General features: G+C 35.8%; 1 protein-coding gene across 1 annotated transcript; it reads left to right on the forward strand.

The window, feature by feature from the left end:
- The first annotated feature begins 1,973 nt into the window (after positions 1–1,973).
- On the forward strand, positions 1,974–6,368 carry LOC149926084 (neurogenic differentiation factor 1-like). The gene is made up of 2 exons (XM_090161208.1): positions 1,974–2,246; positions 5,705–6,368. The coding sequence occupies exons 1-2, from the start codon at positions 2,145–2,147 to the stop codon at positions 6,290–6,292; spliced, it is 690 nt and encodes a 229-aa protein (XP_090017334.1). The 5' UTR covers positions 1,974–2,144; the 3' UTR covers positions 6,293–6,368.
- The last annotated feature ends 8,350 nt before the right edge of the window (positions 6,369–14,718 follow it).

Raw genomic sequence — 14,718 nt, forward strand, 5'->3', positions numbered from 1 at the left:
AGTATATAGCAGTTTTAAAATGTACTTTTCATTTTAAAAACGACTTAATTTTATATAAGAACCAATCAGATTAATTATATACTAGTTATTTTAATTGTTTTATAATTTTAATTATATACTAGTTATTTTAATTGTTTTATAATTTTAATTATATACTAGTTATTTTAATTGTTTTATAATTTTAATTATATTCAAGTTATATTAAATATGTCATAATTATTTTAATTATATTCAAGTTATATTAAATATGTTATACTTATTTTAATTATATTCAAGTTATATTAAATATGTTATAATTATTTTAATTATATTCAAGTTATATTAAATATGTTATAATTATTTTAATTATATTCATGTTATATTTAATATGTTATAATTATTTTAATTATATTCAAGTTATATTAAATATGTTATAATTATTTTAATTATATTCAAGTTATATTAAATATGTTATAATTATTTTAATTATATTCAAGTTATAGGTTATTATCATTTTAATTTTTAAAATTTCAAATATGTTCTAATAATTTCAATTATGTTCTAAACATTTTAATTAGGTTCTAATCATAGGCTCTAATAATTTTTTTATATTATAAACATTTTAACTAGGTTCTAATCATTTTAATTATGTTCTAATTACTTTGATTATTTCCTTATCATTACCAATATTACCATTTTTCCCCTTTTAAAAATATTAATGAAATCTATAAATAATAAAACCAATTTAAGCTTTGGCGAGCGTCATAATTATTATATTTGTCCTAAACCAAAAACTAAGCGTAACCTAGCCTTAATTAATCAAAACAGAATATGATTTTCACAGACCACGGAAACCAGAAATCCGAACGATTTGTCGCTTTGGTTGGACCACCACCAATAGTCTCGAGTAATTAGCTTAAAGAATTGAAAAACGACTTGCCGGCATGAGATATTGTGGTAGGCCCTGGCCGAAAATGATTTAATCGGCCCTATTAGTAAAGGATTTATAAAACCAAGTTGGGACTTAGCAATAAACGCAAAAATAAAGCAAAGTTTTAAAAATGGTTATTAATACTCGGATACTTAATAGACAGATGGCTAGACATAACTGCACTATACACTCAAAAGAGGGGATAACCAGTTAATCAAATTCTGTACACTGATTACAGCGAGTACAGCCTTTGGTAGTACTAACAGGGGTGTAGCTAGGGGGGTGGCCCACCCTGGGTGCCAACCGTTCGGGCGTGATTTGGGGGTGACACCCGACCGCGAAAAAAATAAAAACTTATACAAACTAGAGACTAGTAAGTAGCACACCATGATATGCACCCGGGGTGTCCCCCATGCTAGCTACGCCACTGAGTGCTAAATCTTTAATCGATTAAGTAATCACTTTAGTACAGGCTTGTACACCGATTACGGATAGCGATCAGCCCCTCGGCCAAGATAGAAAACTTAATATACCACCCAGGGTAAATATAAAGCGAGTGAAATGACACCTGTACCATACTAGATTAGCGCGTATAGTTATAGTTAGATATTTCGGGGAACGGGGGAAAACTTGGTCATCACGGGCCTTTCTAACTGATATTTCCCGGGTGAGAGGGTACTGGTAACAGGCAACCGGTGGACTGTTATTATACCGGGCCCTTAAAATTTAAAGCACGCTTGCGAGCCCTTTTCCGCCGGCCGCGGAATATTAAATTACTTTTCCTTAAAATCTCTTAAAGTCAAAACCTCTAACACCAACATTTAATACATGTATATAAACGTCTTAGAGGCCCTTTAATCGCCCTCTCCCCGTGAGTACGGCGCTGGTGGTAGGCCATCGTATCCACTCAATTTCAAGCAGGCGTAATTGAACGCGGCTCGGTTTTATCAGTTTCGCTCATTAATGATATTTACGTAAAACTTGAGAGCTGTTAGCCAGAAAACTTGACTGGAAATTTGGGATCTTGTTTGCCGAGTTTATCTGTCGAGCGATACGGGGAAAGCGGCCAGCAGGCTGAGTGTGCCGGCCAACTTAGCCCCCAACGCTCAACAGAGGAAACCTTTTAATAGCCATACCGTAAGCTCGGCTTAGGAACCGAGTAACGCTGGACCATTAACGAAGAGAACTATAAATAAAGTCTACACGGGCGAAAGTTTCGAAAATTAAGAGCGAAATGCCGTGCACTAATGTTACGTCAGCCGACAAACGGAACGAAAATGGGCAGGTGCCCTTGCAAATTTCCACCGTCAATTCCACTCAAATTATGGGAAATGGAGTAAGTAGCTATAAAAAGGAATCTGAACCATTTTTGGTGTTGTTACGTAGGAGGACCAGCCTGAGTGTTTATTTAGGTACTAGCTGAAATATATCATATGTAAGTTCTCAAAACAACGTGTCCTTTGGAGAGAAACGTCCATTTCGCTACAATGCTGATGTGATTCGTTTTAATGTCCCGATTTATGCGATTTTGGTGTCAGATTCCCTGCCGTTTGATGTGTTCTCGAATTAGTTCAAAGCAAATATTTTATTAACTCTTTTGGTATTTCTTTTAAAAAATCTTCAACTTAACGACCAACTCAAAATCAAATATTTTGATAATTTTTAAACCCATTTTTATGAGTATGACGTAAGATAAATAGATAATAATATAAAATCTGTTTAGCCGCTTAATTGTTTTATATAAAATTAATAAAAAAATTAGCTTTTTAAGTAGAGTTGTAAGTTGGAAAATTTTCCGCGTAAAATAAATTAACGTTTTAAGTAAATTACCGATGCCTTTTTTTCCCGGAAATGTTTCCGAATTTTTTCGATAAAAAGAAAAAAGGATTTATTTCCATAATTAGCCAAATACTGCTCGCAAATTTAAATTTCACGGCATTTTCGGCTCATTTTGTAGAATCCAAAAGTAAAACTAAACCTCAAGACTAGTCTAGAATAAAAACAATGAAAAAGAAATATACGTTTTAATTTTCTATTTTTCCGATTTCCGGAAATTTTTCCGCATTAATTTTTCTGAAAAATTAAAAACTCACACTTTAGCCATCGTTATCAATATGCTACGTTCACACGTAAGCGGTAACAAACGGTTTGAATCGATATCATGGCGTACACACAGACACTTTGGAATAATTTTAAAACGGTTTCGAAGGATCAAATTGCAAAATTTTAATGTCGAATGTATTTATCGTAAGGCTTTTTACTACAGTTGACACCGAAAATGCTCAATTTTATCCTTGAAACCGTTTTGAAACGTTTCCAAAGTGTCTAGTGTGAACGCCTTGATATCGATTCAAACCGTTGGTTACCGCTTACGCGTGAACGTAGCAGATCAATAACGATGGCTAAAGTGTGACTTCAAACTAGAGGTTTTAATTTTCCGCAAAAATTAAGTGCGGAAAAATTTCCGGAAAAATTAAATTTTCCGAATTGTTTTAATATGATTTATTACAGTTTCAACACTTCTAAGCACTTAACAACAGTTATTTTTTAATTCCCATTTTTTTGCTCCCACAAGTTCATCCGTTCACGTTCTACCGAGGTGGTTTAAGCCTACGAGCAACAAGCACAATGAGAACGCAACTAACCTTTAAACAGGCTAACGCAGTGTTGTGTACAAATTTCATTGGACGAGCCTTTACGCTGAACGTTTTACGGAAAGGGAGAAGACAATTTCCGAAAATTCCTATTCCGACGGCAGCAGGCGCTAAAGCGTCCAACCAAAGAAAACTGTACACAAGAAAATGCACGACTTTTGACGGGTTGCGTTCTCCTTGTGTGGGGTGCTGTGTTTGTTGCTCCTAGTTTAAACTGTCTATTTAAAAGACGATGTTTCCCGACAATTTACTTGACACTTACTCTAACAATACAACGCGAAGCTGAGGATTCCCTGACCCCATCTTGTGGCAGAAAACTTTATATTAGCAGAGTTTCCCCTTAAATCGTTCCGGAAGAAATGAAAACGGCGATTCAAACGCTATTATATTTAGAGGTCGGGGACGGTTAATCATTATCCATGATTAAATTGATTTTTTTCGGGAAAAAATGTAAACAAAGAAATTTACCGATTAATATTTCGGAAAATGATTAAAAAACATGTATTATTCGTACAATTTGAGCTTTTTATCGAAAAAACGTCGTTTTTCCGATTAATTTTACAAATTTATCTGAAAATTAATCGGATAATACAGAAATATAAATTACTTGATCAAAACGTTTGACGAACAATTTTGAGAGCTTTATCTATTGAATAAAAGTTAACCATCCCCGACCTCTAATTATATTGTGATTTTCTAATACTATTACATCTTTACATCCTCAGGCGGAGCTAGGATTAATTAACGCATAGGGTTGAAATTCCCTTCGCTGGCGGAAAATCCCTTTGCTCCCTATCGGGAAAGATAGACGTGACAACGTCTGCGCAGGCGCAAAAAACGGGGCTAACGGTTTTCTACGTAAATCAGGCCACCGGTTAATATATCTACATTCAAATTGTACGTCCAAACTAGTTCGAAAAATAAACGCCAGGTGTCCCTACTTTATGAATGTATTTGTGCCCCGTTTTTCACTCTTGCGCAGATATAACTTTGCATTTTCTCGCCTCTAGAGCGTCATTAGCATAGGTTTGCAGGTTTTTGCTAAACTGGAATATCCCTATGCGTTAAATAATCCAAGGGCGGAGTAATACCTATTAAATGCTTCGCCGTGATGTGGCTAGCTCCCACCAAAAAGTTATTGTAGGTTTAGTTTCATTTTCAGGGGGTACACTGTCAGTATTGATTATCTCATGAAAATCGAACTGCATTAGTTCGTCTGCTCTGAGTCGCTATGATGTTGGTCATTCGTCGACGCTCAAAAATGGTTTTTAAACGATTAAAAACTTGACTATTTTTTCGGTGGCGATACCAGGTTTTTTTGGATTAGGTCGGCCAAGTATAGTATTTCCTAAAGCAAGTAAAAAATGGCGATTCATACTTCAATTTCTAGAAAAACAATAGTTGAATTGGTATGGTTTGAGTATGGATAGTATTTGGCTTCTTTGGCTAGCCAGGCTAATCTGGTAACAGACCAATCGGAAATATAATAATAATAATAATAATAATAATCAGCTATGCTAATACCCAAGGCACCACCTTAGGCCTAAGTCATCAAGTTACTTTTAAAGCCATTAATTCAGGTGGCCGGGTTACAACGCGTAGGAGGGTGGTGGCAAGCCCTTCATGCCACGCGAGCCAACAGCTCCCTTCACTCACTATTTCATTCAGCCCGTCCTAAAATTTCTAAAAAGCCCCTAGCAAAATTTTCGAGGACTGCTTATACTCAGGGCCACCGAGCGCGGACCCGAGCCCCAGAAAAATATTAATTTTAGGCCCCAAGAGATACGTACCTATTCGAGATAACTGTAGATTTTATGGGAAAAGTATACCTGGTTTGTTCCAAATCAGGCCTTTGAGGCTGCACTGCCCCAGGTTTTTGTACCGGTTTCTCCCCTCCCTGGTCGGACCGGTATATACTATTTGAGGTCTCTAGGCGGGGTATGATTTTTGGACCCGTTTGGCACCCCATCAAGCCCGAGACCTAACGCAAATGTAACGACTTTACCTTTTGCACCCTCCACCCTCAAGTGGCCAAAATAAAATCTACCTTAAAAGTAATTCCAAAATTTGGAAACACAGTACGTTCTTCGGAACTTAGGACACGTTACAAAACCCTCAAAATACCATCTTTTTATCGCAGTGTACGCCTGAAAATAAAGATGACGAAGCTAAGGCCCAATCGGACATGAAATCGTCGCCATCAAACACCGCTAAGCATCCATCCAAATTCAACCAAAGACGCAGTAAGGCCAACGCCAGGGAGCGCTACCGTATGCACGCCTTAAACTCGGCCTTGGACACCTTACGTAAGCGCATCCCAGTCAAGTCCAAAAGCAATTGCCTTTCCAAAATCGAAACTCTGCGAATGGCCAGAAATTACATCTCCGTCTTAACGGAAATACTTAGCTCGGGGACGAGGATGGATTCGTTGTCCTACGCGCGGAAACTGTCCACGGGTTTGTCACAAGCCACCACCAACATTATTGCCACCACGTACAACGTCAGCTCGCGTTCCTTAACGCGAGAGCAGCACGACCACTACGGCACTTCGATCTTGCTGTGTGGAGCCCAGATACCCTTGTCTTACTGCGGCACGACCGTGCCCGGAGGAAGCCACACCCTTCAATCCGAAGATTTCATACACTCCGAATCGGACAGCTGCTTTTCCTCCTTCCCGCCAGGACGTTTATCCGCGGATGCCTTTAAGGACAGCATTGCTATCGTGTAACCGTCCGATAATTATTGATGTTGAGACGAGTTTTAGCGTTGCTTCCAATACCCCTCACGCTCCTTAAAAAGAAAATCAGCCTGGTAACTCGTTGGTTCCCTAAAAACCAACCAGTGTAAAGGGGGGGGGGGTGGGGATTTGACCTTGATGGCCGTGCCGCCGTGGATTGTCTCAACATTCTTCCTAAGTAAAAATAAATTAAAGAGTGGAAATAAAATTATGACGTGCGATTCGAATCGCTCTTCATAATTATTTTTCCACTCTTTAATTTTGTATATAATCTCTTAACGTTTATAGAGTTTATTCTGGATAAACTTTGCGGATATTTTTTTGTTATGATGTTTCGTAAAAACATTAATTATAAATTTATTTTAATGTCTGTCCCTTCTTAGCCGTAACACTTACAAGAATAAACACTGTTTTTTCAGTTCGTAGAACTGGTTTTTGTATAATGTATGTCCCTTTTTCAGAAGGAGAAAATGATTAAATGGAACGTAATAATATTTATTTAGGTGAAACCAAATTGGTTTCATATGGAAACACTGTTTAGAACAGCGAAGACTTAACGAAGTATTTTAGTTTGGAATTTGAAGCGTATTTAGTGTTTTTACTAGGCTTAAATTTTATTACCTTGTTTAGTTGAACTGGGGTATCCTTTTAATGAAGTAAAACGAAAGTTAAGCGAATTACCGAATTTAAAACTAATTATTTCATTAAAATGAAGTGACAGCTAAGCGTATTTGCAAGGACGGACAAAACTGAAACTAAAAAAACGACGTTTCTTGGTTTTTTATGAATAGTGAACTTTAGTGTCGTCCATGTGTGAGGGTGGGTATGTGTGTGTGATCGGGTATGATTGGGAACGCGAAAAAACGTAGCCAAGCGGGGGAGATTCCTCTTAGTTTGCGTTGTGTAGATCATCAAGAGCGCTATACAACGGCCAATTGACGTGGCAACATAGGTTGAAGTATATTCGTTTCACCAGTGGGCGCATGCGTTTTTCGCCTTCCCGGCTACAAATAAAATATAAAAAATATGGCCGAACGACGTCGAGAAAATACGAGCATTCAGCCAAAACGGGTTTAATTTCTAGTCAAATTTAAAGATAATTCATAAATAATACAAAATCTAGTTGCAAATTGAGTTTTGCAATAAAATAACTAGCGATTTGACCTGTATGTAATTGTAATTTTGTTATTTCTGGCTATTTCGTTCTCAATTAATCATTAAGACTGGGACGCTTTTGTATATATACGCATTTTGGTTTTTGAGGTAGTTTCACAGTGAAGAGGCGGGTAAATGGTTAAGGACGCACGCTTAAAGCTAACAGGCGTGAGTTCGAATCTCGTTTCCGCATATATCTCTTATTAATTTTTTTAATTTTACTTTCAGTTTGAACATTTTCTCTGCTTTTTATATCAAATAATTTATATTACTTAAATTCCTCGAATAATATTACTTAAATTCCTCGAATTCATTGTCATTTTAATTCATTTTGGGCTCCCAACGCCATCTCGTTACAAAAAAATTACTAAGAATTTTGAAATTTCTGTATTTTTCACTTATAATTATTTATAATAGTATTTAATTTCAGTAGTATTTCCAAAAATATTGTTAAAAATATGAAATCCCACTCTTTTTATTTTTGTTTCCTTGTTCTCTCCTATGCCCTGACGCCTTTCCCGTCTCGTATTCTCTCTCTCCCTACTCTGAGAATCGACTGTCTCCCCCGTTGTCGCTCCCCAAGTAGCCGGTACCGCGAAACGGGAATTTGTTAAGAGCGTCGTCGAAAAATTCGAATTTCTTTAAACTAATGATGAAGCACTTAAAAAAACCCCATTAAATCGAAACATGTAATAGGCACATTTTTCCGACGTCAGGAATCCAGTGGTGGTTTTGGATTTCGCCTATGACCAATAGTTTTAGAGATATAAAAATAACAAGAAATGCATGTTAAAAAAGGTTCTCAGTCGAAATTTTGGGGCTTATGGTTTCAGCATAGGCCAAAGCCAGGCGATCCGGAACAGATTGCGTTGTAGAACGGGGGGGGGGGGGGACTTGTAGAAGGCAGGAGTCGAGGGTAAGAATAAACAGTAAACCTATCGGTTTACTTTAATATATTTTTGGTCTTATACGACCTTCTAAATCGGTAGTGCTCGGCAGTCGATTAATTTTTATCCATGAATAAAATAAGCTCGGCTATATTTAAATAATATTTATTTAAGTAACCAATAGTTGAATAGAAATTGTAAAATGTTTAAATAATCGAAAGTGAATAAGCCTATTATTTAAATAAAACAAACAATTATTTAAATAAATACCACTTTTTTTCAAATAAATGCTTGGTTGCGTAAAAAACATAATTAAATAAGTTAAAATGATGTTCTTTTTACCAACGTTTTTTTAAATAAATCGGAAAATTTGAGGATAATGAATAAACAATTCCGAACACTATAAATCGGTTAACCCATAAGCCTATGATAAGGTCTAGGCCAAATTTTTTATGATCACATACCCGTGTAGGTATTCAAAATCTGCACCTCCTAGTGGCTATGTAATCAACTATGCATTTCTGAAATACATTTTGCGAAATGCATTATGAACGCGCAGAAGCCGTGCGCGAACGTTTTTAAACTTACAATTGTTAGAACCACGCGGGATAAATCTCCACTTAAGCCCTTAGCACCGTAGCCAAAGCTTGTTTTATCGCTTTAAAACTTTAAATTGACAATATCTTTGCAAAATGATTCACCAGAACCTAAAACTGGCTTTTAGAAATAAGAGTGTGTTTCTGAAGGTTTTTAATTTTCAAATTTGTGTGGCATTCATCAACCCGAGCGTGGCTGCTCTACCAAATAAGATAATATTTTAGGTATATGTAGAAATTTTTAAAAAGAAGATTTTGCTACTTTGTTATCGTCGTACGTTAATTTTCTTCACTCCAGGACAACGCCGTTACCATGGGCCCCTATGGTAGAACTTTACTTATGGGGACCTTATGGTTCAACCTAACGCCACGATCACGTGACAGATATAATAAATTTATACATTTTAATTGATTTCGTTACATTAAGCACATATTAAGAACAGAAGTACAATAAACCACTCTCAGTAGAAGTCTACTACCGTAAAGTTTTTTTACTAATAAGCTATTGGGCAAAATTTAATTGCAATTAAAGGTTAGTTTCAATAGGTAAAATTATTTTGTCTATGTAAGTTTGGTGAAATTAGTTTTCCAAGTGAAGATGGACTACAGAAAAGGTAAGAAAAATGCGACGACAACTTTAGGAACAATTTTGGAATTAAATAACAAGTGTGGAAAATAAAGTATTTATGGTCTATCACGACGGCACTGTGACAGCCAGGAGCAACAAACACAAGGAGAACGCAGTTAGCCTTTAAACATGCTAACGCAGTGTTGTGTACAAATTTCATTGGACGAGCCTTTATGCTGAGCATTTTACGGAAAGGGGGAAGACAATTTCTGAATTTTCCCCTTCCGACGGCAGCAGCCGCTAAAGCGTCTAACCAATAAAAACTGTACACCAGAAAATGCACGACTTTTGCGTTCTCCTTGTGTTGGGTGCTGTGTTTGTTGCTCCTAGGTGACACTAATTTTAAACCCGAACGAATTATATATTAAATAAATAAACTTTCGTTTATTGAACATTTTTAAATTTTTTACTTTTAACATTAAAATTACACTTAAAGGACCGGCGACAAGGTTTAGGTAATATATTTGCTCGAATGGTGAAAACCACACTGAGAGAAAAATATGCTGTCGAATTTACAGGTATGTTTTGGACCCACGGGTGTCCATGTCGTTACTGTAGATTGAACTGGATCTTTTCGTGAAATTTATGTGCATAAACAAAATGTAGATTTTACATTTAAAAGTTTACGGTAGAGGTTTTTGTTGTTACAGGACAATATGTAAACATAACAGTAGGTTACTCTATAAATTTTACATACACTATAGTACAGTTTCTAGCTAAAAATGCTTAAACTACAGTTCGCCCCTCAGTATATTTTACAGTTATTTGTATTTTATGGAAAAATACGTGAAATATACAGTCTGAAGTACTGTATATTTTACCGTAAGTTATGTTTATTATATTGAAGAATTTGTAAAATATACAGCTCAAATTACCGTATATTGTACAGTAAGATATATTTAATATATCGAGGAATATGTGAAATATACAGTCTGAGGTACTGTATATTTTACGGGTACGTATGTGTATTACATTGAAGAATATATAAAATATACGGTTTGAAGTACCGCATATTTGACGGGTAGTCATGTTCATTACATTGCAGAATGTGTGAAATATACAGTTTTAAGTATTGTATAATTTACGGGTTCGTATGTGTATTATATTGAAGAATGTGTAAAATATACTGTTGGAAGTGCTGTAAAATTTACGGGTAGTCACGTTTATTACATAGAAGAATATGTAAATTATACAGTTTGAAGTACTGCATATTTGACGGGTAGTCACGTTTATTACATTGCAGAATATTGTTAAGAAATGATGAGATGGTGTCTAAGTTTAACTGTGAAGAACCCTTTGATCTTGTTCCCAACCGCACTCGTACCCGTGAAACTAATCAACAACCCTAGGCATGGACATCAAACCCTGTCTCTAGGGATTGAGTCGTTTGAGCACGAAGGCGTCGGTACTCTGCGCTCTATCGCTATTTACACTGGCTATTTATATCGAGTGAGAGCACAGCGGGGGGGGGGGGGGGGGTCGGAACAGGGCACACAATATATTAAAAAATATATTTACAAAGGTTATTTATATTTTCAGGTAAAAGGTCTAAATGTTATTTTTATCTTAACAATATTTAAAATATACAGTTGGAAGTACTGCATATTTGACGGGTAGTCATGTTTATTATATTTCAGAATGTGTGAAATATACAGTTGGAAGTATTGTATAATTTACGGGTACTCATGTTTATTATATTGAAGAATGTGTAAAATATACAGTTGGAAGTATTGTATAATTTACGGGTACTCATGTTTTTTATATTGAAGAATGTGTAAAATATACAGTTGGACGTGCTGTTTTATTAAAGACAAAGCTACGGTTCTTATCGGTGGGCATTCCGCCTTTGCAAAAATCGTTCTACATGAAGTTACTTTTTGATTTCTATGGTTATAGTTTGACTTATACTTCGTACGCAAGGTTGCCAACCCTGTTCGCACGGCCTCCTAGTGACCTAGAAGCCCAACTTAAATAAGATAAATTATAGTAAAATCCCAATTTGTAACGTTTTCGAAAGGAAAATCCTACGGATAATATAAGATCTTTGGGCCAAAAAAAACCCCTAGGTGAAATGCCAAAGTGTTGAAAATATATACCCTGATGGCAAGATCGACCTCCAAATGCCAAGATCCTGGATAAATGCCAAGGAGTGGCAACATTGTTCGAGAGTTTGAAGAAACGAAGTTCTAAGATCTAAGAATCTACATTTTTCCTGCAAGCTATTAATACGCTTCGCTAACTAGACAGAACAAACGTCGACCATCGTATGCGGTAGAGTCCGACGCCGAAAATAAAAGAAAATTAATCGTTATGTCAATCAGTACAAAAGGTCAACAAAAGTACAATAAGTTCCTTCTTTTGCCTGGAATTCAGCAACTTAAAACATTAGCGTATCGCAGCAATAATTCAAATATTGATGATTAAAGAGTGACGAAAACGTCATTGAATAAAATATTAGAGATTTTTTTATACTGCGTAACAAGAATGTACCTTTGGAGAGATAAAAATTAGTACGATAAAGGGAGTACGTAGTTCCATGTTTATGGTGGATAAACGAGTTCCGCATTTCTACCACCAGGTTTAACAAAGCTAGGAGTGTTATTTGCTAGTTACCTAAGAACAAGTTTTAGCAGACGATTTTGGGTTTTAAGTGAGCGCTTATAATAATAAATGTAACGTTCCACCCAGTAGCGTAGCCGGGATTTAATTTCGGAGGGGGCACACAATGGAAACAAATAAAATACATAAATTGTATATACACGTGCCACCTGTGCCCCCCTAACTGAATAGTTTATTATTATTTGGTAAAAGTAAGAGTATACTTTTACCTTTAAAATATATTTTTATTAGAAAAACATACTGTCATTAAAAAATAGCGTTGCGAAAATAAACTTATGGTGTTATGTAATAAATGTGGTCTAAAATATTTAAAATTGATTTTTCATTAAAAGTTCTCGTTATGAACTTGTGAATTTTTCCCTTCAAACATGTATATTTTAGCTTCCCATATATGTAAAACTTACAGTTTTCAATACCATAAAACGTATTTACGACATCAAACTGTACTTTTAACGTAAGCTAACTTACTTAGCGAAAGCATTATATTTATGTTAATTTTGCAAGTGCACTGACAATTTCACAGACATTTTCCCTGTAATTTATACAGATTTAAAGTGTGCTAAAGGTTTTTACGTACCTCTTCGGTACTTTTTACGGTAAATACCTTTCTTAAAGAATACACGTTATTCCTGTAAATATTCTCTTTAAAAAATACCAAAACCCGGTAATATTTACAGGACTATTCTGTCAACGTGTTGCATCATATTTTCATGTAAAAATGTTCTGTTAAAACTACGGTTTTTTCTCTCAGTGTAGAGTGCTTCCAAGTTTGTCTAAACAATGGCAAATACAGATTGGAAAAACCAGGTAAAATCACCCGCGGATATTTTTGTGAGGAGGAAATTTTCATACCTTTATTAGTGTATTCGTGGTTTATGGGAGGGGGCATTTGCTCCATTGGCCCCTCCCTCTGCATCCATAGGTGTCGCGAAAGTCATGTGCCAAAATATACAGTACCGTGAGACCGAAATTCTTACTTTTGACGTAGCACCCTGAGCAAGAGGAGCGGGGTTTATGGTTTGATGAATCACTTAATTGGTCTAAACATGTGGATTCTATTGCTAAGAAAATTTCGTAAAATAGTTATATTATTTCTAGAAACCGACATATTCTTAGCAAAATAACTATGGATTGGATTAATCTGTATTATTCCTTAATTTATTCATACCTAAATTACTGTACTCTGTTAAATAAGTCTTCGGCCGTTGCGATTTTGGCACTTATTTGAGATTATCTCAAAAACTATGAATGATAGCAAGTTGAAACCAATTGTATTTTTAATATTTTACTAATATTTTTCCTACCTATGTCTTGATTCACGTGTAGCATTTCCATATCCGCCGGAAACGCCAAATATCGTTTTTGACAGCTTTTTTAATAATGATGTTACGCCCCTGAAACCTGCATTTTTGGATTCACAAGGGTCGATTCATATTTAAGAAGTGCCATTCTCATCCGGCTACGTCGAACGGTTGCTAAGATATGGTCTATCGAAAATTCGGGTCTCATTCGGAAACTTCTATCACAAATTTTCTAGTAATTAATTTACTATGTTTGTTAAATACTAATTTTCGATTAGATATTCTGTAGTGTTTTTTTGCCTTTAGTTTTAAATGAGTTATAGGGCTTAAATGTCTGACCATAGACTTAGCCCAGCACAATTGTAGCGAGGAAAACCGTTCTCTGTCAATAAATTATTATTATTATTATTATTATTATTATTATTATTATTATTATTATTACTATCCCAGCTTATGGCACTGTTAAAATTCGGAACAAATCGTTCAGCGTTATATAAGTTTTCAACCCGAGATATTCGGTTTCCCCTATCCATCAAAACGCTTTGAGGTTAAATGTAATAGTAAGTGTACGGAGCTGTTGGCGTGGCATGAAGGGCTGGTCGACACCCTCCTACGCGTTGTAACCCAGCCACCTGATTTAAATGCGATAAAAGTCGCTAGCTGTCTTGGGCCTATGATGGTGCTTTTTTTTGGATGATTAACAATATTACCAAAAACTGTTTCCTGCTCCCTAGGAGCAACAAACACACCAACTCACATAAGGAGGAGGAAACCCCGTCAAAAGTCGTCTACTTTCATACGTACAGTTTTCATTGGTTAGACGCTTTTGCTCCTTGGGCCGTCGGAAGGGAAAATTCGGAAATTGTCAACCGCCCCGCCCGAATTTGTACACAACCCTGCGTTAGCGCGTTTAAAGGCTAGATGTGGTCTCCTTGTGTTTGTTTCTCCTAGCTGCCACTGTTTCGTAGTTCCTTAAAGTATTTAATCACGGATGAAGCTAGATTTATCTGGAACTAGCGAGGTTCACTTCGAGTTCCATGGGAAACGGTTTCTTTTACGCCTAAATTTCGAATAAAACTGATCCTTTAAATAAGTTCTTAAAGAATACTGAGATTCCAAATTCTTCATATTAATAATAATAATATTAGTAAAAATGGTTTATTTAATATATTTTTTGACATGCCATTACAGTTTCAAGGTCAAGTTATGGATGACTTGTAGGCCTTTGGTA

This window comes from Leiobunum rupestre, chromosome 10 (assembly GCF_980474605.1).
Source record: "Leiobunum rupestre chromosome 10, qqLeiRupe1.1.hap1, whole genome shotgun sequence".
Classification (NCBI taxonomy): domain Eukaryota; kingdom Metazoa; phylum Arthropoda; class Arachnida; order Opiliones; family Sclerosomatidae; genus Leiobunum; species Leiobunum rupestre.